This window comes from Physcomitrium patens, chromosome 11, assembly GCF_059467195.1.
Source record: "Physcomitrium patens ecotype Gransden chromosome 11, ASM5946719v1, whole genome shotgun sequence".
Taxonomy (NCBI): Eukaryota; Viridiplantae; Streptophyta; class Bryopsida; order Funariales; family Funariaceae; genus Physcomitrium; species Physcomitrium patens.
In genome coordinates this window covers 5170806-5195955 of record NC_143420.1, presented here as the reverse complement: position 1 = coordinate 5195955, position 25150 = coordinate 5170806, and the positions used below count along the sequence as shown (strand labels likewise).

The 25150-nt window shown below is 39.3% G+C and overlaps 1 protein-coding gene across 11 annotated transcripts; it reads right to left on the bottom strand.

The window, feature by feature from the left end:
* Positions 1-6737: 6737 nt before the first annotated feature.
* LOC112288555 (uncharacterized) lies at positions 6738-17845 on the bottom strand. 11 transcript variants are annotated; one of them, XM_024532831.3, is made up of 12 exons: positions 13688-17845; positions 13197-13525; positions 12801-13007; positions 12031-12231; positions 11595-11844; positions 11251-11369; positions 10616-10773; positions 9964-10240; positions 8870-9730; positions 8516-8647; positions 7361-8402; positions 6738-7002 (listed from the first exon to the last, which is right to left on the bottom strand). In XM_024532831.3, the coding sequence occupies exons 1-12, from the start codon at positions 17019-17021 to the stop codon at positions 6869-6871; spliced, it is 7044 nt and encodes a 2347-aa protein (XP_024388599.1). In that variant the 5' UTR covers positions 17022-17845; the 3' UTR covers positions 6738-6868. The 11 variants fall into 11 exon arrangements, 10 of the variants coding, with proteins under 10 accessions (XP_024388599.1, XP_024388595.1, XP_024388597.1 ...); XR_016505414.1 differs by having other exon boundaries at positions 8516-8661; positions 11251-11844; XM_024532827.3 differs by having other exon boundaries at positions 11251-11844.
* Positions 17846-25150: the final 7305 nt, after the last annotated feature.

Here is a 25150-nt window from a genome sequence, read left to right as displayed (position 1 = left end):
GAAAATAACTACATCAACTATGAATTTTGCTGGTGCTCTCCCCTTTTCTTATATTGTTGGGAGAACAAGCTTCAGAAAGAAGCTATCATCGAATTGATTTAGGTTTATCGGGATGTCGTTGATGAAACTCCTGTACCTTTTGTGGCGCATTCGCAAGATTTTCAGCTGGCTCCTACGTTCGCTCATTAATGTCATAGCCGCATCAATGAACAAGATATTCTAACTTTCCCCACCTTTGCCGTGAATCCAATACCTTTTCAACCTCGTATTCTTCGTGGTTCTCGATTTCAATACTAGGTGGCGGACATTATACTCTTCCAGGAAAAGATGATTCTCGATAAGGTTCCAACAGAGAAACATGAAAGACTGGATGTACCTTCATAGAAGCCGGTAACTCCAGCCGGTATGCCACTGGATTAATTTGCTTCTGGATGATAAATGGTCCCAATCTTCGATAGTCCAACTTATCACATGGTCGCTTGATCTTGATATTTCGTCGAAGAAGCCAGGCTTTGTCTCCAACTTTGAAAGTAGGTGCTGGATTCCGAAATCTATCTGCAGACGTCTTATAGGATTCTTGAGCGGATTGTAATTGAAGCTTCAACATAGTTTGAAGCTCTGATAGTTGCTTCGCAAATCCTTCAGGTGCTGGATTGTTATTTGTTGACGGACTCAATAAATCAAGCTTCGGATGATACCCATAGTTGGAAAAGAATGGTGTTTGTTGAGTCGACACATGGAGGGTGTTGTTATATGCAAACTCGGCTAGCGGTAGATATGCAGTCCAATCGTCTTGCTAATAGTTGATGCTGCATCGTAAGTACTTCTCCAAGACTTAGTTCACCCGTTCCGTTTGGCCATCAGTTTGAGGATGAAAAACTGAAGAAAGCTTGATATCCACCTTCAATATCCCAAAGAGAGATCTCCAAAACTTTGACACGAACTGGGTACCTCGATCTGATATGATATCATCTGGTAGTCCATGATATCGATACACATTATCGAGAAAGAGTCTTGCTGTGACTTCACTGGACGATGTCTTCTTACAAGGAACAAAGTGTGCCATCTTCGTAAGCCGATCTACCACGACAAAGATGCTGTCAAATGAGTTTGATGATGGCAAGTCTGTGATGAAGTCCATAGAAATTGAAGACCATGGTCGACGTGGAATTGGCAATGGCTGTAGAAGTCCATAAGGGCGATGCCGAGGATTCTTAGAACTTGAACAGATGTCACAAGAGAGGACAAAATCTTTCACATCCTTCCACATTTGAGGCCACCAAAAATCTCGAGAAATAAGCTCCAAGGTCTTGTTGAATCCAAAATGTCCTGCAGCTGGAAAATCATGGCGAGATTGAAGAACTCGGAGTCGTGCTAGTCCTTTTGGAATGTACAATCGCTCTTCAAAGTATAAAAGATCTCCCTCCACCTTGAACTTGTCGTCATTGGTATGTTGCTTGATATCAATGGCTACTGAATCTTTAATGGTCATAGCACGTACCTGGTTTAGGAAGTCAGTATCAAATGATACAATAGTAGCACAAAGTTGAAATCTCTCTGGCTTCAATAACGTTATATATTGTTGATCAAATGCTGCTTCTCCAGCCTTTGGTGCAAGATACGATCTCCTTGATAAAGCATCGGATAGTCCTTGCTGCCTTCCAGGTCGATAAGTGATAACAAAATCGAATCTAGATAGCGACATATTCCACCGAGCTTGACGCCGATTTAAAACTCGAGCCGTCATGAAATACTCCAAATTCTTGTGATCCGTATATACGGTTACTAGATATGCAGCTCCTTCAAGAAAGTGACGCCATTCTTTGAAAGAATCCACTATAGCAAGATGTTTCTTATCGTGGATCTCATAATTGATTTCAGCAGCAGAAAACTTCCGAGAATAGAATGCAACTGGATGGAGCTTCTTATCTTCACTCATTTGTGAAAGCACAGCTCCCAAAGCAAAATCTGAAGCATCAATTTCTAAATAGAAGGCCTTTGTAAAGTCTGGATGTACCAAAATTGGAGCTGTAGTAAATGATGTCTTCAAATCTTGAAACGCCTTCTCCGCCAAAGGTCCCCATTCCAACTTATCCTTGCATGTTAATCGAGTGAGAGGAGCAGCAACTTGAGAATAATTCTTGATGAAGATCCGATAGAAGTTAGCAAAACCAAGAAAGCATTGTACGTCTCTAACCGTCTTCGGAACCTCCCAAGACATGATTGCTTCTACTTTCTTGGGATCCATCTTCAAACCTTCTATAGTCGCAATGAACCCCAAAAATTCCATCTCCGTCTAGTGAAATAAACACTTTTCTAATTTGGCATATAGTCCTCGCTTGCGTAGTTTCTCCAAGACCAAACGAACATGCTCCTCATGCTCTTCCTCGTTTTTAGAGAATATTAGAATATCGTCTAAATAGATGACAACAAAATCATCGAGGTGTTCTCGAAAGATGTCATTCATCATATGTTGGAAAACCGCTGGAGCATTGGTAAGACCAAAAGGCATGACATTATATTCGAAATGACCATACCTTGTACGGAATGCTGTCTTCCACTCATCTCCTTCCTTGATTCGTACGAGATTATAAGCTCCCCTTAGATCAATTTTTGTAAAGATCTTTGCACGTCCAAGTTGTTCTAAGAGACTAAAAATCAAGGGTAATGGGTAACGATTTTTCTTTGTTACCTTGTTGAGGCCTCGATAGTCCACACACATCCGTAATGATCCATCTTTCTTCTTCACAAATAAGATGGGTGCTCCAGCTGATGATTTTGAATGACGAATGAAGTTCTTGGCTGGATTCTCGTCGATGTACTTTCGTAACTCTGCCAACTCCGTTTGCGATAGATTGTAGATTGTGCCAAAAGGTGGTTGTGCTCCTTCTTGCAAGTCTATGGCACAATCATATGGTCGGTGTTCCTGTAGTATGTCGGCGTTCTTCTTTTGAAACACGTCTTCAAAATCTTTATATTGCTCCGGTATACTTGCTGTTGAGATCTTCTCCTCGGTAGTTGGAGCCGCATAAATGACAAATGGAGTGCCTTCCTTAGATGACCTTATAAACGCTCTTGCTCCAATGAATAAGGATTTCTTTTTTCGAGGTTTTTTACTAGGTTTTTTCTTGGGTGGTTTTGTGGAAAAAGTCATCTTCCGCAACCTCCAATCTATCAATGGATTATGTTTTTCCAACCAAGAAAGACCAAGAATAATAGGATTTGATGGGGTTCTAATAATATTAAAAATAATATGACTACTATGGTCTTTAAACGTTACTTCTATAGGTTTTGATTTATGGGTGATGCTACCAGACAATAAAGGTTGCCCATCTATGACCTCAACATGAACAGGTTTTGATTTTTGTACTAAAGGGATCTTATGACGCTTTGCAAATTCTTCGTCTAAAAAACAAGCAGATGCTCCTGAGTCTAGTAGTACTAAGGTTCTCAGTTTTTGAGGGCCGATAAACAGAGGGATTGTAAAACAAAGTGCAGGTTGGGCAAAAAGAAAGGAACCTGATTGTTGTTGGGATATTTCATTGTCCAGCCGTACGATTCCTACTGTGGCTGGGCATCCTCGTTTTCCTGAACAAATACTCTCCTAGTCTTGACTATGCCTCGATTTTGCTTTTTTGGGATAATTTTCGACTTTTTGGCCTTCTCCACCGCAATACAAGCATAAATTTTCCTCCATACGTCGTTTTTTTTCTTCTATGGTAAGAGATTTGATACGTACCGCATCAATTTGCATGTCTTCCACCTCTGAATGCGAATTCACACTGCTTGTCGACATAGTTGGAGCATGGCGAATTGTATATTGTCTTGAGTGTTGGTCTTGGCGACGTTGGAATAGGCGATTATTGCACTTCACAGCTTGACTAATGGCTTCATTGAGCATTCGTGGATCAGGAAGAGTTAACAGCAAATCCTTCACATCATCTCTTAAACCCCAATAGAATTGACTCATCAACGCTTCTTCATCTCAATTGATGTCGCATACTAATTGCATGAAATCCGAAGCATAGACTGATGTAGAACGCATCCCTTGTCGTAGCGACCGGATCTTTGTTGTAGCCCATCGAACCTTATTGTGTTCACCAAATGCTTCCGCAAATGCTTCCAAAAAGGTTTCGAAGTTGTTTAATATGGATGATCGTTTCTCAAACAAAGGAGCAAACCATGATAGAGCTTGTCCCGTAAGTAAGGTTCCAACAAGCCCAACACGTGACTCCTCCGTTGGATATCGTTCGGGCTGTAAAACTGTTATCAACCTGATTTGATTGACGAATCCTCGAAACTTGGAACATGTTCCATCAAACTTATCTGGAAGGCTAACTCGAGGCTCCTTATGTTGTAGAACTAGTGGTTCTTGTCGAACCTGAGGTAAAGTTGTTTCTCCAAGTGCCGAAATTTGAGGCTGGTGTAGTTTAGATTGTGCTATCCCAGATACTCCATCATTATGAAGCCTTGCCACCACTCCTTCAATCTCTGCAGTTCTTTGTGATAACGTAGCGAGGGCATTCATAATAGCATCTAACTTAGACTCCGAACTTTCTGTCATACTAGTGTCTTGACCTCCGGCCATTCTAAAAGAAGGACAAAAATGACCGTATAAGAGGCAATATTGGTTTATAGGAGGGTAATCCACAACCTATAAAACGCCTTAAGAATTTCAAGAAGAGGGGTAATCCACTCTCTCCAAGAAGAATAAGACTCCAATATTGTAACAGAAGAAGTATCAGTTTAGAGGAGGGTAATCCGCAACCTCTAAAAAATACTAGTATACCTTCAAGTAGAGGGGTAATCCACACTCTACTAAGAAAGAACTAGCTCTGATATCTCAAGTTAGTGTAGTCTTGACAAACTATCACGGACACAAAATAAAAACTTGAAATCTAACAAGAAGTTCAAGAAGAAGTGGCAGAACTAGATTAAACAGATGAGTACAAGAACAACACCAGAAAGGTGAGCTAGAACTCCAAGAGATGTGTTGTCGAGACTGAAGAACTCTTCAGCCTCGATCCCTATATATACTCCTACTTAGGAAGCTTCTCGAGCTACTTCTATTAACTAGGAAGCTTCTAGAAGGTTCCAGAGACTTCCTTTCTAGAAGCTTCTAGAAATTTCTCTCTAAAAGGTTCCAGAGGCTTCTCTTCTAGAAAGTTCTAAGGAATATGTCCCTAACACTCTACTATCTAAATAGATTGTATAAGTCAATCATCCAAAATCTCATCATCTAAAATTTTCTAAAATATTAATTGTTGCATGCTAAATCTTTTGTTGAAATCAATTAGTTGTCAAATGTTGAATAGAAAAAAAATCCAATTATAAATAAAATATGGGATTCTAAAATATTATAAAAATTTCATGTAAAGTTTAAGCATGCATAGTATTATTTATTTATTTTATTTTTCTCAAATATAATAATGAAGAATGGAATAGATTTTTTTGGTAGCATCTACTTTTTTTTCTTATAAATACTCATATTTATTCAAATAAAATAGATATATTATATTCCAATTGGTTCTATAGAGTAATTTTTTCTTAATTTTTTTAATATTCTATTATATTTAAATAAAACGATAAGAATTACAAAATATTTTTCTAAATGCATAGTTATAGAAAGTTTTTATCTATTATCTTCCAAGTCCATAGAAAGATCTCAGAAGCATAAAAATCACACTATCAGAATTTAAAGATTAGGATAGGTTTTATAAATTAGAAAATAATCTCTCTCTTCTACATTAGTTTTTCAACTTAAATATCAATATGAGGGTATTGAAAAAGATGGTTCATCTTGATTAGACATATTAAGATTAAGTTATATTGAATTGGTACATAATTTAAAAGGTTCAATATAGCTTTCTTTTATTAAAAACAAAAACTCCCATCTTCACAATCTAAATAATTAAGTTGAATGTTTTTTTTTTTTTTTTTTTTTTTTTTTGTTAAGTTTTTAGATAGTTCCAAAATAAATTAATAAATAAATAAATATCCAAAAACATAAGTAAAAAAAATATAATTTTTTTTCTTTTGCCCAATTGATAAATTTTACATTTAATCCTAATAAAATTAAATTTCAAAATTAACAATTTTTTTAAATTAGTAAGATTTATGGTTTTAAATTCTAGTACATAGAGAGACAATGCTTATATGGCTCACATGGCATGTTAGAGTTGCAATAAATAAATATAAAGAAAGAATCATTCTAAATGATACTCAAAACTATCTTTGCAAGTCTAATCAATAAGATACTATATTATATAAGTTATGGAAAAATTTAGAAGCTCAACGTTTTTGGAATTAGGCTACTTTTTTTTGTTGTAAATTAATCTTTTGTCTTAGAAAATAGAGGCCATAGAAGGCTTTTTCTTTTTGAAAAAAGTATCCTTGTAAAGGCTCTACTTTCTAGATTTAAGAGATAATGCACTATATGATCTTTTTTAAGAGAATTGTGAAAATGGACTATCTCAATTCAATGAAATAAATCCAAGGTATAAAACAATTTCCATACTAGGAAGATGATACAATCTAGTTTAATAGAATACGGCCAAATACTTTACAAAGTCATGTATAAAGCATTTATTAACAGCTTCAAAACAAGAAAAAAATTCATAAGATAATAGCACAAAATTTAGATGGCAGGTCTGGTTAGATTTAAATCCAATATGATAATCAAATGGAATTCAAAGATCCTCCAAAGCAACCTAACAATTCACAATATTATAGAAGAATAGCATAATGGGTTATTTTAGTTATAGTTTGTTGCTCTTGTATATAAGTTCAAAAAAGAAAAGAAAACAAAACAAAACAAAAACAAAACAAGGGTCTGTTCCTCATTTCTGCCACCCGGGCCTCTCAAAGCTTAGGGGGAAATGGGGGTCGATGTTAGCGACCTCAGCGGTAGTAGTTCTTCCCCTTCTCTACGTCGATGTGTGAACTGGCAGGAGTTTACTCCAAAGCTTGGTAGCTGCTCATTCATTTCTATGTAGCATATTTCTACACAACATGCAATTCACGCCAGATTTTACTGAACATTTCAAAGCTCCGACTGCAACTTATACAGTGTAGACAATCAGAACTAGATCAACCTCAACCTAACCAACATACGCTCCAGAAGTCAAGCTTACTTCTCTTGCGACAAAACATCAGCTGGAAACGTTTGAATGTTGCATTTCATGTATTCTCCCAGAGAAACATTAATTAAATTAAAATCATGGAGCAGGAAAGTTGCTATCAATTCCTTCAATCAATCAGCTACGAGACGTGGTATTGTCCTTGCTGATGTTCTGTTCAAGTGATAGGGGAGAGGAGGGAGTAGGAAAATCATAGGCTGATGGTGATTCAGATGTCGTACCCAAAATAAACTTCCTCTTTGTCTTGTACACAAGTAATGCAGGAGAAGGCGCAGCAGAAGGACTGACTAGACCAAAATTATTTCCAGCATTGCCTAAGCTTGGTGCAGCACCCTCCACTCTTCTAAAAACAGGACCTGAGTCTCCAGCATCTGCAAAATCTACTACCGCATTCTTGGATGGATCTCCCACTGACATTGTCACATCCTGATGGACGTCTGCATTTGTACACCGAAGGAGATTCAGTCTTAGAAGCGTGGTTTCGAAGCTGGAATGTTCCATCTCGCCATCGGTAGTATTCAGGAATTTCTTCAATCCCGTCTCAAGCAGGTCGGGCTTACCATGATTGTTGACCCCCTTCCCATTGCAAGAATTCATCAGAGTACTACGGGTTGGAGAACAATTCCCTACATTTTCCCTTCTAGTACAAGCTTTTCCTTTACCACTTCTAATCCCTCGTGCCATGGTACTCTCTTCATTTACATACATGGTCTTGCTTCCTAGATCCATTATCCCACCTTCAGCTAGTGTAAATGGTGCAGGTATGAGGTACTCACTCTCTTGCCAATTCCTTCCTTTACCACGTCCTTTCCTAATTCCCTTCTCTCTATCCCCACCTCCAGGTTTACCTACAATAGCTGAGGTGCTAATTACCCCACCACCCAGAAATTGTTTTGGCGCTAAATTCAAATCAGTAGACAAGTCTGCTATTTTAGCCGAGAGCTTCCGGCAATAGTGACACCTGTATAGAGGTTGTTTCATCGCAGCCATCCAACCCTTAACTCCAAAACCCTTCCGATGTTTGAAACAGTTGAAGCAAAAGCTGCGCGGACATGTTTGACAGCTCAACAGTGTTTTAGTTGAAGGACACCAAACACAATACCGTACTCTTGATGTATTGTCAGCCTTGTTTTGCTCAGCCCAGGCTATAGTACCAAGTACAAGCTGTCGGTTGTATTTGAGTTTCTCACGTTGGACCACCATTTGGCTCATGGTGCGCAGATGCTCCAGCTGCTTCCGCAGCTCCTTGGTCTTCTCCAGCATCTAGCATGAATAAAAATGAAACGCAAGAAACCACAATCCATAAAATTAACCAATCAAGTTATTATTTCTAAAATAACAATAACAACGGCAAATGAATAGCAAAGACGATCCACCTTCTCAGAAGACATTGGTAATAGTTGCTGTGCTGGTGGAACAGGAGGTAGAGAGCCCATCTTCTCACGAGCAGCATTTTCCTCAAAACTTGCATCCTTGTTGAAGATACCCTGGGATTTTGACAATTGCTCCTGCAAGTTTAATACTATCAATTACTGCAGTTATAACCCAAACGTACTGTCCCTGCCTGAAAGGATATTCAAACCTTGCATGTTGCATTATTTGAACTCGAGAATTCCCTCTTTAAAGAAGCAAGACAAGAAATCCAATTTGCAACTTCAAATGCTGTTCAAACACTTACATGCAAACTAGATGAGAACTCCAGACATCTGCATATGGAATTGCGAACTTACGTGGTGTACTTCACGTAGTAGTGAACCGTCATGCTCTGCTCGCTTGGCACGCCAGTACACAAATGCTTCCCGCATAACACGTAGAGGCGCTACACCTGCAAGCATTGCCTCTTCAAGAATTATAAGTTCTTTGACTTCTTTGACAAACCTGTCTTCAGTTAAGCTCCTTAAAATCTGCGAACCCTTGTCCGTCATAGCAGCATCACCAGCCAATTGATCCACTACAGGAAGAAGCTCCTTGCTTTTCTCAGGCTGTAGATCCTCACTGCTTTTGCATTCATGCTGGATAAGCGTGGGTAATGATTCTGAATGTTGATTATGAGCAAGACCTCCGACTTTAAATTTGGTCTTCTTCGGCTTCTGTCCACATTCAACCACATGCGATATAGATTTACACGTCTGAGCTTCGATCTTATCTTTAAAATCTCTTGTTCCGTTAGAAACTTTCTGCTGAGGGTCATCTGAGACTTCATCTTCGGATAATTGAGTGCAAGACTCATCCCTTCTACGTTTCAAAATGAAACGTATACCTCTGAGCCTACATGCATCCTCGATACGCTTCCCGTTGACGCTCATCACACTATCTGTAAAATCAGCAACTTCTGTACTTGAATTTTTGCCCCGCCGGAGTTGCTGTACGAAACTTACATCTTGGTGTGAAATGCTTTGCCTAGGAGAGCCTTCGTGCCTGCAGTCTGTAGAGGAAGCTGTTGAAATGCTGCCACCGGCTGCGCCGGAAGGGGTGGCTTCACTGCTAATACTACAGCTAAACATTAAATTATCCTTAGATGTGGGAGTTGTGCGCGCATGGCGAGGGCAAATGGAACGGACACCTCCCGCTTCCTGATCCGGTTGCCGCAACTGAACAGAAAAGGTGGCAACAGGATGATCATAATTTCAGAGCACGAAGCAAGTGCCTCTCGCAAAACATGTAGTAATTTAGATATTTTATACCTAAACGCCATCAAACGACGAGCTACATCGTAATTGCAAGCAAGACAAACAACAAGAGAACCAAAAAAACGGAAATGAAATGGTTTGGAAAGGGCCAACTCGAATGTAAGTTACAAACAAAGCAGTGTAAGCAAACTTGCCTCTAATAACGCCGCCTGGCTTGCTTTAAAAGAGCTACGGTATGGTGCTCTACAACCCTTAACTGAACAGATGCCCTTATTCATCCCACATAAGCCGCACCGATCTTCTTGTTCGTGAGCCCTTTCCACTACTGCAGTAATACTGTCAATAGGTTCCCTCACATCAGGGTCGACAGATGAAGTTTCATTGGTATGAAGAGCACAAGTGACATGAGCCCACTTCTGAGTGACTACTGTAGGCTTCAAAGCGCCGCCTTTCTTTGGACACAAAGCACAACTGCAGCATCAATAATATCCAGTTAAACGCTTAGAGTCAGATCCGAGCTCATTCCAGCTTGAAGGTGAAAAAGCTCCAATCACAGAGTACTAAAAAAGTGTCTACAGAAATAGGTGATCTCAGAAATGTCATGAAAAGCCACAGAAAAGAATGTAAAAATTAATTGTAATAATTGAAAAAAGTGAAGAAAAAAGAAAAATCTTGAAGTTCACTGTTGGTAATGAATTTATTAGCCACCCTTAGCCAGTCATAGAGCAATACTGAAATTCCCTGACTAAATTGAAAAACGTCCCCATGAAGAATCTGTACAACCACACATACATATGTGAATACGAAACATAAATTCATTATCACGTTGAAGACTCTAATGCATACCTAACACTAGACTGTATTGTGCCATCAGCCACCTCCTCACAATTGCGACAATACCTATATGCAGGTGCAATAACTCGACTCTGGTCATCATGAAGCTTTCCACGGGTGCCAGAGCATGATTGATGGACATGTACAAAGCATTGCTTGCACGTATTCACCTGCAAAAACATATCATGTGCTAATGGCTTGAGGAACAGGACGGATGATCTAGTTACTAGCAGGGTAATTCAAAAATACATTCTGTACAATTGTTTGCTAGTCCAATAGAACCCAAAAAGCAGGAGTAGAAAGATAAGATGATTATCACGCTTGCAACTTAGGGCCAGCTTCATGCTATCGCAAGCCACCACAAGCAAATATTATCTCTACCCTCGTGAAAAATGATTGAAATTTGGGTGAAAAGACATTGAGCAAAACTTTAAGGAATTTCTATTTGGAAATAGATTTCTGTACACATCTTGGGATAAATTTTTCGATAGTCACGTTTGCAGGCCTGTCTGACTTTTAACTTAGGAAGTGGCGCTGGTGAGGGATTCAGTAATTCCTTACACACAAGAAGTGGAAAAGCCTCAATGCACGGCAGCGCTTGGGAACTTCAAAGCACAAACGTGAACCGGACAGGGAAGCAACCTTACCGGCTTATTCTCCTCAACTTTCCCCCCGTTACATATGCAACAGTCGTCACTTGAGTTCAGCAAACGAGGGTCGAAAGATTTCTGTAATGAGCGTTCACTTGGCCTTTTGCTCACAGTATCTACAACAAATTTGCAAGTGTTCTTTTCATTTTCTGAAGCCCATGTGTGAAGTCGTACTGTACTGGCTGGAGAGGCAGGTTCTCTCTCAATGACGTCACCCTGGATTGATGAAGACGCTACAGCCCCTTCCCCGGCAGACCAAGTGTGCCCAGATCGTAATATTGATGGATTCAATACAGGTACATTTTCTGGAACTGTAACACCTAAATTGGCTTGGTTAATACCTGATGGGGAGACGATTCGTAGAGAACCACCAGGTATGGAATGTCCTAGAACATCCGCAGCTGGAATTGGATCCAACTGGGTTGCCTTTCTCTCGAAAAACTCAATGATCTCTTCAAACTTGTCTTCAGAAATCGGCTGCTTTAAGCCAACACTAGCCAGCTGCTTGTTCCATGCATGCAGCCATCGTTCATCTTCATCATCCATGTCATAATCTGACGGCCGCACAGTGTGTGATCGCGCTAAGATCTGCTAATCATCATATATAGAAATATTCTTTTACAAAGATGTTGAAAAAATAGAAGCAGTTAATTGTAGGCCTACATGATAGATAATACAGGTTCACTGATGCTTACGATGCAAATCAGGAAAACAAACCTAAGTTTCTCAATTACGCATCATGAGTACAAAAAATATAAGATGCTTTTGCAACCCAACCTTCCTTCTCGTCTCAACTTCTTGCTGTCTGTTTTCATAGTCAGCAACAACTCGAAAAGATGGAATTGCTATTATGTGTTTCTCCATTTCCCGGCTATTCTTGCGAGGTCTCTTTCCTGCAGTTGGAGATGGTGCACCATTCCCTTCATCTTGATAAGACAGCCAACGCAAGAATGCACCATCATTCGTCTCCTCAAACCCCTGGTAGAATAGAAACATAAGAATCAGTTCATCTCCTGCAGGGTTTGGACCCGCACAGTTGAAAGGGTTCCTTCCAACCAAGCATATCCCCTGCTCTTCTTGATTCAACGTACCTAATAGCATCGCAACCTTCCGGATATCCAAAGCGACTTAAACCATCGTTTTGAAAGTTCATTTTTTAAATTATATCAGTCGAGCTACCATCTTACATTGCTCAGAATAAGAGATAAAAAAAAAAATTATTATTATTGTAGATATAGATCTATGAACTTATCACATGGGTTGTACAACCGAAAACCCATTCATTTACCCAGCGCAAAATTGGCCAACACCCTATCTAGAGGGCAATCTCAGGACAATGAAGGACTACAGAGAATTATAAAACAAACAAGACGTGTACAAAGTATTTTTTTCCTAATAATTCCACGACATACTGAACGTTCAAACCTGTGAATATGAAGAGTTGAGATTGAACATCTGATTTATTTCGTCTTTTAGACATTGTAAGATGATATACCCAGACCCCTGCCATTTGAAACTACAATTCGCAAGTTCGACTCTGCTCTTACCTCGTCGCGACCTTCGATAAAGACGGGGACTCGATGATCTGGATCTATGTGTCGATTGCGCCTGCAGCGATTACCACTATCTTTCTGGGTCTGTAAGGGCCACTTTCTTTCAACTCCTGATACATGAAAGTGAGACTTCCCTTTTCCTTGAAGAGATTTCTCATGATTGTATACTCGTGGCCTGCTCTTTTTCTTCCGATCTAGAACCTGCAGCCATTCTCAATAGAGATGTAGAGCATGAGGATACTAATCAAACTTCACAATAAAAAGTTATGATGGAGAAAAGGTGGGCAGTACATGTACGCCAGATATGTACACGTGCGTGAACACAAAAAACAATAATAACAGCTGTAATAACTACAATTATAATAATATGGAAAATATTGAAAGCTCTACCTCTGTGCCTGCCAACTGATTGTGAACAGCCCTAATCAATTGTGAAGCACATGGCTGTCTTCCGTTCTCTTCAAGGTCATCAAGGTGTCTAATGCGACCCTTGAAATGAATAGAGTCCTCATCCCGAAGATCGTCAAGGTGTCTTTCTTTAAACTTCCTTTCTAGTAGTGACTGTACCTCTCTTCCCGTCTCTTCAGCGACTCCAAATCCTGCTTCAGTAACTTGTATAGTTTCCAGCGAATCTGAAAGAGTAGCATCGTTATCCCGTAAAAATACTTGCCGAAGTCCCTCAGAAATTGCATCAGGATCCATACTTAAGAGCTGGTCACCTGGAACACCAAAATTACCCGATTCTGTTACATCAAGGGCAACCTTTCCAACAGGACCTTCGAATAGACTTTGATTTGTATTTTGTCTGCATGACCTAAAATCAACTAAATTTGATAGAGAAAAATCCTCAGATTCATAACTGGCTTTAGTAAAATCCAAACCTTGCTTCATAACTTGGCATTCTGAGTACGATAGTATTGCCATCTGTGTCTCGGGCATCTTAACTGCACGAATATTAACTATGTGCTGCTCTATTTCCGGATGGTTATCAACATCACTAAAACCTTCAAGTCTCCTCAGCTTGTGTTTCTGTTCTGCTCTCTCATCTGCAAACCTAGAGTGTGCAACTACTATTAGGCTGTTCATGCCGTTACTTTCATTAGAGTGAATGCGTTCTTCAACACGAAGATTTCTATAGACATGCAGTGATGAAGTGGTTAATGTTATTTCCGCATTTTCAACACAACTCTTCTGTGGGCCATTTCCAGAATCTTCACCTTTCAATCGCTGCTCTTCAGATTCAGCATCCTGATCCATAAAACTATCGATCATTTGAACATCACAGAGATCATCCTCTTGTTCTATTAGAACCGCTCCTTTTGTGCCTTTTACATGATTTGGACCCGCTTGCCAGGAAGGCCCTGCAACATCCCCCGCATCTAAAGGTTCAAACCCACCCTCAGCGCAGGCTAATATAACTTCCAAACTTGCAGGAGCAGCATGAGATTCTTCAATCACCACGAGTCCATCAAGAGGCACAGATGAGAAGGACTTTTCTGCTAAGGCGTCCATTTTCAAATCGTCTTTGACATCATGTACAGCTTGACATTTAGAAATGTCCGACTCCTTTTCCAGCATAACATCCTGAACTTTTTTATCCGTCTCTGGTTTCAACAGCAATTTTCCTGCTGAAGAAGTTTGAGCATTGCATGTCTTGTCCTTATGCCCTTTCTCAAACATGGCTTTCACATATTCTGTTTGCTTAAGGTCTGCTTCCAAGGAACATCCAACGGCAGTCCTATCGTCTGTTCGATCGGACCTACCGTCACCTAGAAATGGTGGACTTTCCAAATGCCCTGGAACAAAGCATGGCTCTTTGTCTAAGCTCTGCCCATCCAAAGGTAAAAATAAGGAGAAATTTTCTTCAGTGACATTAGAATTCAATGGGAAAGCTTTTTCCTGTTTAGAAAACAAGCGCTCATCATTAGACATATCTGCTGGTTCTTTAAACACAAGCCCTTGCACAGGAGCATTGCATACCATTAAATCCCTGAACCTTGTGGCGTCAATAGGTTCGATTTCGATAGTTTCCGATACACCATGGGTTCCACACTTCACCTGAGCATCGTACATGTTATCCCTTAATGTCTCTTCGGAATCTCCTATTACATCCCTAAGTTGGTTCCCAACCGCTTGGCAGGAAGACTGCAATGTCGTCCCAAGTCTCATAGAATCCATTTGACCTTCAGCACATAAATTTTTAATCTCCAGACTTTCTAAAGAAGCTTGTGAAATGTCGTCGAACACTGGCCCATGGGAAGGATTGGCTAACGCAGAGTCATTCGGCATGGGGATGAAGTTCAGTTCGTTATTTCTGCCTCTTTCAGGGTAAACCACTGGATCTCCACAAAGCTCTGCATCCATTTCGACCACGATTCTTCGCGCCGGAACATCTTCATCTATTCCTGTCAATGAGGATGTTGACAACGCAGCAGTTTCTGACAAGCCTGTACAATCTTTTTTTAGCAAATTGACTGCCAGCTGTAATTCACGCACAGCAAACTTGCTGGAAGCTTTTTCAGAAAATTGGACGTTCAATATCCTATTGTGGGTAGGCACAGAATTGGGCATCACAACTTCAGCCTGTGAATCGTCTTCTTTTGTTCTTGTGGCCAGTAATGCGGGACCAACGGCAGCATCTGACGAGTCCATAGCATCCCCATTCAATACACTCTCTGCAAATCGTGATTCATGTAAAGCAAGGGCTCGTGATAATTCTTCCAAAAGTTCAAGTTCGGACATCCTCTCGTCAGTACATGGAGAATCAGCCAACAGAAAACTTTCTCGATCCAACACAACTGTCGATGGAACATCCTCTTCTTTACTTCTCTGCTTAGATGATGCTGGGACCACAGCCGCTTCTGATGAGCCCATAGTATCCTTCTCTAAGGGAATGTCTATGAACCGTGATTCATAAACAGCAAACGAGTCAGAGGATTGTATCCGAAGCTGAGCATCTAATACTCCCTTGTAATTACATGTAGAATCAGCCACAAGGGAACTAAATGGTCCCAAAACCTCTGTCTGTGAAGCATTTTCTTCTAATCTTGTGAGCAATGGCGAACCAGGGCGAGCAGAAGTTTTTAACAAGTCACTTTCAGGGATGTTGTTCGGGGATCGGGAGTCATGTACGGCATGGTCTCTGGAGGATTCTTCAAAAAGGCGGAAATCCGATGTTTTCTTATCAATAGAATTTGGAGCAGGCGGTGGAAAATTTACTCTTACTGAAACAGAAGAAAGCAGTGGAGTGGTCTGAGTAAGTAGTGACAAAAACCCGTTTTTTACTTCAACGGATTGTGACAGCAAGTTAACCGATGAAGAATGAGGTTCCGTATTCCCCGCATTTTTGTGCAGAGTTCTCTGGGAGTGGGAACCACCCAATTGAGCTTGCAGAAGTGAAGCGTAGGAGACATGCGGGACGTTGTCACCAACAGTGTCTTTAATTGATGATCCAGAACCATGTGTGCGTGGTGCACTCTTCTGAACTACCCAGGATTCTGGCATCCCCTTACCTGGACGAAGCCTCTTCTCGCGATGAGTTCGCGGAGTTGAGTTTCCTTTACATACAGCATCATTTCTGTCGCCAAAGAGTGCACTCCGAACTGGAGGAGGGCGTTTCTCAGCCAAAAACATGCTATTCTGCGGTTCAACACTTGGTGGTATACCTTGCTTGTCTGGTTCTGCCCTATTCCGTGAGGTAGTACAAGGCCGAACCCTAGACGCACTGATGGCACCTTCTATTAGACTTCTGAACGAGAACATTGGCGGTGCGGAATCATTTCTAGCATTACAGCCCTCCACATTATGACTCGCTAGAACAGCAGGGCACACTTTGTCACTTGTCCTCATGGATTTTAAAAGCGACAGAGGAACCTTATCAATTTTTAACTCCTCAGTCCGCAAAGCTTTTCTTCCCAAACGACCTGCGCCAACACTTTTAGGTACAGTGGTAACCTGAGAGTTGCGTTTCTCCAAACCTGTCGCATCCATTCCTGTGCCTCTGCTGTGTCCAACATCGGATTCTGCGAGGGACCCTGCAGAAGCTCCAGAAGTATCTTCCCTAGAACCACTTGTCGAGTTTTCCAAGAACCGACCTTTTCCTGCAGCAGGATCTGCTTTCACCTCTAACTTTGAACTTGATATTAGATTGCCACCTCCTGGAAGCCCACCCTCGATGCATTTTGATAGCAAATCCTGATAACCAAGTTCACCCATCTTCTCCAGTGTTTGCTTTAATTTCTACACACAATTTTTCAAGACTGTGGAGGAATGGGACCTGTTAAAGGCATCGATCCCTCCACATCGCTAAACTAAACCATTAGTCCCTGCATAACCAGTTCGGCAGTAAACAAATTTAACGATGAACAAATGTTCTCTCAGTCCTGCCCTTACTCATCGATCATAACCAGATTGAACTCCTCTTCACCACATTAGAGTGTAATACCATAATAGACCTCACATTTACCAACTTTACGAATGACACACTGAATGACTACCATCAGAAAAAACATGTGATTGCATCCCCGTTCAGTACCATGCATGGTAGACGAAATCCATAGAAGCAGAAAAATTCAAACTCACTGTCAGCATGGGAAGCCTGCACCTCATCTACGACCTTCCAGAACAACACGTGCCTTAGCTCAAATTAGGGCGAGACATAGACCTCGCAACAATACAATTTGAGTCTTCATTGCTCAAGTAGCCGAACCAACAAGCCGACAAACAAATCATAAATCCAACACCCCCAGCCAAGAATCGTACCAACTTCATTGTCACTCCAAGCTCCTCTTTCATACCGCAGATTCAAGTTAAACTCAAGATCGTGCAACTTTTTCTAGAAGGCATACAATATGACTCCAAATTGAATTGATTGTAAACTCACACGCCCCGCATCCCCCCCCCCCCCCGTCGTTCTAGCGCAATAATAATGCCAGCTACTCACCTGTAAAGTGAGAGAAAAGAACAAGAAACCTCCTGCTTTTAAAAAACCTCCATTCAAAAACCCAAGGATTTCTTCCAGCTACCGACCTCTGTACGTAGGGTCAAGAATGTGAGGTAAGCAAACGGCATTACTCACCGCTCTACGGCGCCTAACTAGCCATCACGTTGATTGCACCAGCCCCACTCATCATAAACCAACATTTTCATCTCATGTGTTTCGTTGAATATACGCGATAATAACCTTGACAAAAATTCGAAATCAACAGCTCTCTAACCAAATTTAGTTATCCTCAACACAGAGAGAAAGCTCAATTGACTTTGGAAATCTTCAATGCTTCATCAAGATCCTTGATCACATATGGCCCTGGCACCTGCTAAATATCTCCACAGAAAACCACTCCCCAGGCAGCGAACACACACAAGCCCTCGCCCTCAGAAACCCTTGAATTTCGACCTTCACACCCTGACCCAACACCTTAACCCAGTATGTTCTCCACCATTTCGGAAATCATCTCCGCGCGATTGGTTAAACCGCTACATTCACAACCCAACTTAACCTCCACCACACCCTCAAGTCCAACCCTCATAGCCCAGGAGAAGTTCAGTGCGGCTCCAAAAACTCACAAACCCATCAGTCAAACCCGACTTGTTCGTTACTAATCCTGGCGACAACATCGCTCGCTCCAAATCGTTACGTCCCCAAAAGTTTGCAACCATCCGAAAAACAGACTAAACATGTCCCCAGAACCTGTCATTAGTTTTCGGGGTACCAGGATCGCCTCCTTTGGCAATAATGAGCTCCAAGTCGGTTACCACGACTCCCCAGACAGCGCGAATGACTCGGGGAACACAAAAATAATTTGTCGGGGACACTTGAAAAAGTAGTGTGGCCCAACACGCGATCCCAGCAAAGGGATGCTCCCTGCAATCTTGCGTGCGAGAATCTGTGGCCGCAACTTCTTCGAACATCTCCATGGCATTTCTGGAATTTTCAGAAGTTCTAACGCCGTCCGTAGTCAACTGGTTAGTTTTTCTTTTTCTTTTTCTTTTTTACTCTTTTCTTTTAACTTACTGGTGTTCTAAGGTTTTCTTACACAAAGGAGTGCCGGAGGTTGGCAGTTGTCTTGTTTGTGTTGAGAATGTTTAGAAAGACACAAGAGTAATAGTAAGTCATACACACACACAAGTAGTAGTAAGTCATACACACACACGAGTAGTAGTAAGTCATACACACAAGAGGGTTTCTAAGGAGAGAGAGCTTTACACACACAAATCTATTGATCTGGTTGTGTCTTATATACAAGAAGAGAAAAGAGGAGAGGATAAACAATACTTCTCTACTAGACTCTAAATATTGTAGCTACAGTATTTACTGTAGTCTATAGTAAATATTATGGAGAGTGCCAGCTACATTCAATGATCTCAACACTCCTCCTCGCTCATCATAATATTTATATAATATAAAATTTGTACAGAATTACGATCTATATTTTTCTGTGATCTTGCAAGATCAAGAATTGTTGACTCATTAAAACCTTATCTAAGAAAACCTTATTTTATTTAAGGACAAAACCATAGATGAAGGAAAAAGAGTACAACATCATTTTCTTTAATTATTTAAAGAACTCATTAACTTTCATATTCAAGAAAAGCAAGTCGCCGCATACCAATGCTATAAGTAAGTCGACGATGGTTGCTTAATGGGAGAGCTTTGGTAAAGAGATTAGCAAGGTTATTTGTAGATTCAATTTTCTTAATTATAAGTGCTTGATCAGTAATCAAGTCATGAGTATAACTAAAATACTTTGCATTAATATGCTTTGTCCTGTCACCTTTAATGAAACCAACTTGCATTTGTATAATACAAGCACTATTATCTTCATGCAAGATAGTTGGAGAATGATCATATGAAAATCCAGAAGTTGTTTGAATAAATTTATCAATTGATCGCAACCAAATACATTCTCAAGATGCTTCATGTAAGGCAATAATTTCTGCATGGTTGGATGAAGTTGCAGTTATTGTTTGTTTCACTGATTTTCATGATATTACAACTCCATGTCTTAAAAATACATATCTTGTTTGAGATTTAGCTGTTGCAATATCAGATTTATATCGTGCATCACAATATCCAATTAATTTTAGATCTACAAATTTTGTGTAATATAATCCCAAGTCTTTAGTACTTTTTAAATAACGTAATAAATATTTGATGCCATTCCAATGTCGTAGTTTTGGACGTGTACTATGTCTTACAAGAACATTAACTACAAATATAATATCTAGTCTTGTAGATGTAGCTAAATACAAAAGTACTCCAATCGCTGGGAGGTATGGATATTGGTCTTACAATATTTCCTCCTCCTCCTCGTATGGACGGTATGGATCATGACCATCATGACCACGTCCAACCATTGGTATGGACAATAAATAAGCATCAATCATATTAAATCTTTACAAAATTTGTCTAATATACGTTAGTTGGTAGAGAAAAATGCTACCATCTGTAAGATGCATAATCTAAAGACCAATACAAAAGTTATTTTTCTTAGCATTTTTATCTCAAATTTATGTATAAGTAGGTTTGTAGCTATAACACATGCAGATGTAGTCCCCACTAGGTTAAGATCATTAACATATACAGCGATGATCACAAAACCAATTTTATCTCATTTGATAAACAAATAAGGGATTAGTGGATCATTTATAAAATTATTTGTAATTAAATAATCTAGAAGACGTTGATACCACATTCGTCTAGATTGTTTTAAACCATACAAGGCCTTACATAATTTAATACCACGATTTTGATATTTTCCTAGAACGGATTGATTTGGAGTTCTTGTTTATAAGCCATATGGAACTTTCATATAAATATTTATATCAAGAGAACCGTATAGATATGCAATAACTACATCCATCAGATGCATCTCAAGGGTGGCATGAACTGTCATTCCAATAATATATCGAAATATAATTGAATCCATGATTGGAGAATATGTGGATTTATAATCAATGCCAAATCATTGAGTAAATCCTTGAGCAAGAAGACGAGCTTTATAGCGGATTATTTAGCCTTGAGCATCTTGCTTGCATATTAATATCATTTTATATCTCACGGGGTGAGATGTAAGAGTGTCTACAATTGGACCAAAGACTTTTCTCTTACGCAAAGAGGCATAATCCTCCTAAATAGTAGTTTTTCATTTTGATCAATCTGAGCGACACATCCCTTCTTCAATGGTTTGAGGTTCAGGATCATCTTCCTTGCAAGAAAGGGCTTCTATAATCATATATGCAAATGATTCATCTACCGTAATAGATGGTCTGTCCCAAATATCATTTGTAGCACAATACAGAATAGATAATTCTTTACTCAACTTGTTCTTATTCGTTCCAATTCTAAGATTGTTTTTCATAGGAATTGAAGATACATTATACATGGATATATCATCATGAATTGGTAGTCCTGCAAGATGAGTGGCAATTTCTTGAGAAATAATATCAGAATTAGTTAATTTTATAGCTTTTTTCTTACGTGGTTGCTTATTTGGTCCACGAGTTCTTTTAGTTGTTGTTGTTATAACTTGAGGTATTGTAGTCAATGGCACTACAATCTGAGCAAGTGCATTGTGAGCCTCATTAATAGGAACTCTTGTAATTTTAAGTACATCATTGAAGCCATAAGGTGTTTCATCCGTGATCCGTTTTAAATGTAAAATCTTAGCAACTTCAGTTTCTGCCAAAGATGTCCTAGGATCGGGATTCATTGTAAACGTTTCTGGTGCTTCAAATATGAGTACTTTATTTCTTTGTTGATTGGATACTCTTCCTCGAAGAGATGAAAATATATTTTCTTCAAAACGGCAATTTTACAAATGTGTACGTAATAATGTGCCAGTTGATGGATCAACAATACGAATAATACTTAGTGAATTAAAACCAACATATATGCCTTCTTATAGATGAGCTCCAATGATACGCCGTTGAGGTTCTGGTATTGGAATCCAAGCACGACAATCAAATACTCGTAAGTGAGATATATTTCAAACACGACCCAAAATGAGCTCATGTGGTGAAACGATTTTAAGAAAAGAAGGGCGGAGGCATATTAATATTGCAGCATGTAAAACTGCATGACTCTACATAGATGCAGGTAGATTTGCGTGAAGGAGGAGTGGCTGGGTAATGAGTTGTATATGCTTTATAAATGACTCTACAAGTCCATTTTGAGCATGTTCATATGGAATACAATATGTCAACTCGATTCCTGTTACAGTACAATAGTCTTCAAAAGACTTTGATGCAAATTCTTTTGCATTATCTATACGCAATGTTTTTCTAAGATAATTAGGAAAATATGCCCAAAAGTGAATAAGCATAGATATAAGATTGGCAAATACCATGTTTCGAGTTGATAATAATGAAACATGTGATTGTTTACCTGATGCATCAACAAGGACCAAAAAATAATGAAATGGTCCTAATATTGGATTAATAGGACCACAAATATCACCATGCAATCTTTCAAGCATTGGTGGTAATTCTTGTGGAAGTTTCCAAATTGAAGGCCGAATAATCATTTTACCTTGCACGCATGCATGACATAATTCCATAGACTCTACATGTGCAGGCTTTAAATTATGCCCAATTATACATGGAATGATCTTTCTAAATAATGTGGATCCTGGATGTCCCAATTGTCCATACTAGAGAGAAACACGACTCTCTGAGATAGATGATGCAAAATTAAATATAATGGGAGGCTGAATCACAATTCAGTATAAACTATTTTTTGTAGCAAAAGCTTTTTCAACAACTTTATGGTTCTTCATAAGAACCAAAACTTCTTTTCTATTTAAAGTGGCGGTGGAGAGGTGATAACCATTAATACGCACATCTCGGTAGCTGATCAGACTCCAAAGTGCTGAGGGTGCAAACATCGCATGTTTACATTTTATAATGGAACCCGAAGGTAATTTTACCATCATTGTGCCTTCTTAGAAACAAAACGCATTTACTCCAGCCATGGTCATCATATTTTTAGTTTTCCAAGTTGAAGATTTTTTAATAAAAAATTATCTATCTCTCAAGATAGTATGTATTGTTGCAGAATCAATGAAAGCATCATTTGATTCATCATTAGAGGTTCTATCATTCATATAAGCCTCTAAGTCATCAACACCAATTGAATCCATAGATGCATCCATAGTATGAACTTTACGAGCCTCAGCTCGTAATTTCTTATTTTCTTAGAATATTTTAATAAAATATTTTGAAGTACGGCATGCATGTGCTCAATGTCCAATCATTCTATACTTATGGCAAGAACACATCTTTGATTTTTATTTTCTACTATAATTAATAGTAGAATGTTTATTCTTTCCATATGAATAGAAATGGTCTTGACTATGACTACCCTGATACTTATGAGCACGTTTCTCATGTTTGTATAATTTCTTCTTAGACTTTAAAATATTAAGTGCATGAGATTCTGGGACTATAGTTCCAATAGGACGAGCTTCTGCATTGTGCAAGAGTAGCTCATTTTGCTTCTCCACAAGAAGTAGATAGGACATGAGATCAGAATGACTCTGAAATTTCATGTTCATGTATTGTTGTGCAAGCATAGCAGATACAAGAGAAAATGTAGAGAGAGTTTTCTCAATCATTTCTTCTTCAGAAATGCTTTGTCTATATAATCATAATTGTGAGACAATACTATACATTTCACTATTGAAAGCATTTAAATTTGGAAAATCCAAGATACGTAAATGTATCCAATTATGACGTATATGTGGAAAAAAAATGGTCTTTTGATGATCAAACCTAGATTTAAGATTCTTCCAAAGTTGTGCAAGATCTTTCATTTCCAAATATTGATATTGTAATATAGGTATAAGATGACGACGAAGGAGAAGAAGTACTTTCCAACGAATAGCAAGAGATATAGAAATACTTATTGTAGGAGATTCTTCAAATATAATGGCATCCGAGAGTTGTTCTATAAATAAATTTATTTTTGCCATTTTTGTCCATAATAGATAATTGTTTCCATCCATAATCAATGGTGGAAATAAAAGAGCTTGAAAATGTTGGGATGCACTGGTAATAGTTGGAACCATAGTAGAAGCAGTTGAAGATGTTGAAGCACTCATTATAAATAAATCTGTAAAAAAAATACAAGATCAAGTAGAAAAGTTGAGTAAAACGTACCTTAAAATATAAAGTCAAATAAAACGATAAACTTGAACTTGAAAAAATAAAATATATATATATATATATATATATATATATATATTTTTAAGGAGAGAGTTGTAGATTAAGGCAACAGAACAGTAATAAGATGGTAGTAGCAGGCAGCGGTAGGTACGGCAGGGTGGCAACGACGAGCAATCGCAGGCAACGATGGGCAGCAATGGTGGACAATAGCGAACAGCGACGATGGTGGCAACAGACAACTGTGGTGGCGGTGGCTATAGTGGCGTTAAGGCGGCGACGGCGACGGGCGACAACGTCAGTGGCAACAGGGTGGCAGTGGCAGATTCAGCAGTAGTTTGGCTTCTATTTGGAGGCAGTTCGGCAATAGGTACAGGATGCAGCAGGGAGCAGGGAGCAAGCAGAGGGTGGAATTGGGCTGGATCAAGTATTCAGAGCAAGCAAGGTAGGGAGTGGAATAAGTGCTCTAAGCAAGCAGCTAATGTGTGAGGGGCTAGCAAGAAGAACAAGATCATGACATAGACACTGAGCAAGGGTAGCAACAAGTTTGAAGAGTCAAAGACTAAAGCAAAAAATTATGATAGTGTGTAGAAGAGAGTCGTGCTGATAACGTGTTGAGAATGTTTAGAAAGACACAAGAATAATAGTAAGTCATACACACAAGAGGGTTTCTAAGAAGAGAGATCTTCACACACACAAATCTATTGATTTGGTTGTGTCTCGTATAAAAGAAGAGAAAAGAGGAGAGGATAAACAATACTTCTCCACTAGACTCTAAATACTATAGCTATGGTATTTACTATAGTCTACAGTAAATATTATAGAAAGCGCTGGCTACATTTAATGATCTCAACAGTTTGCAATTGCACTCCTGACTCGCAGTGATTTACTTCCACCATAATGTAAACAAACACATCTTAATCGAATGCCTCTCTACAACCTTTACAGATTACTGGCTGCTTTAGCCAGTAAGTCAAAACACTCTTTCATTATCGTCCTGATTGAGTTCTCGATTTTTGGATCGAAGTTGACGTACAACAGATTCTTTAGATGTATATTTTTATATGTGCCTTTGTAGAGGATGCGGACATTGGATTATGTCTTCTGATTAAGGTAGCAATAATGGGATCGGGTCGACAGGAGGATGATAGTCTCATCATTGTATGGTCAGTGAATGTGGATAG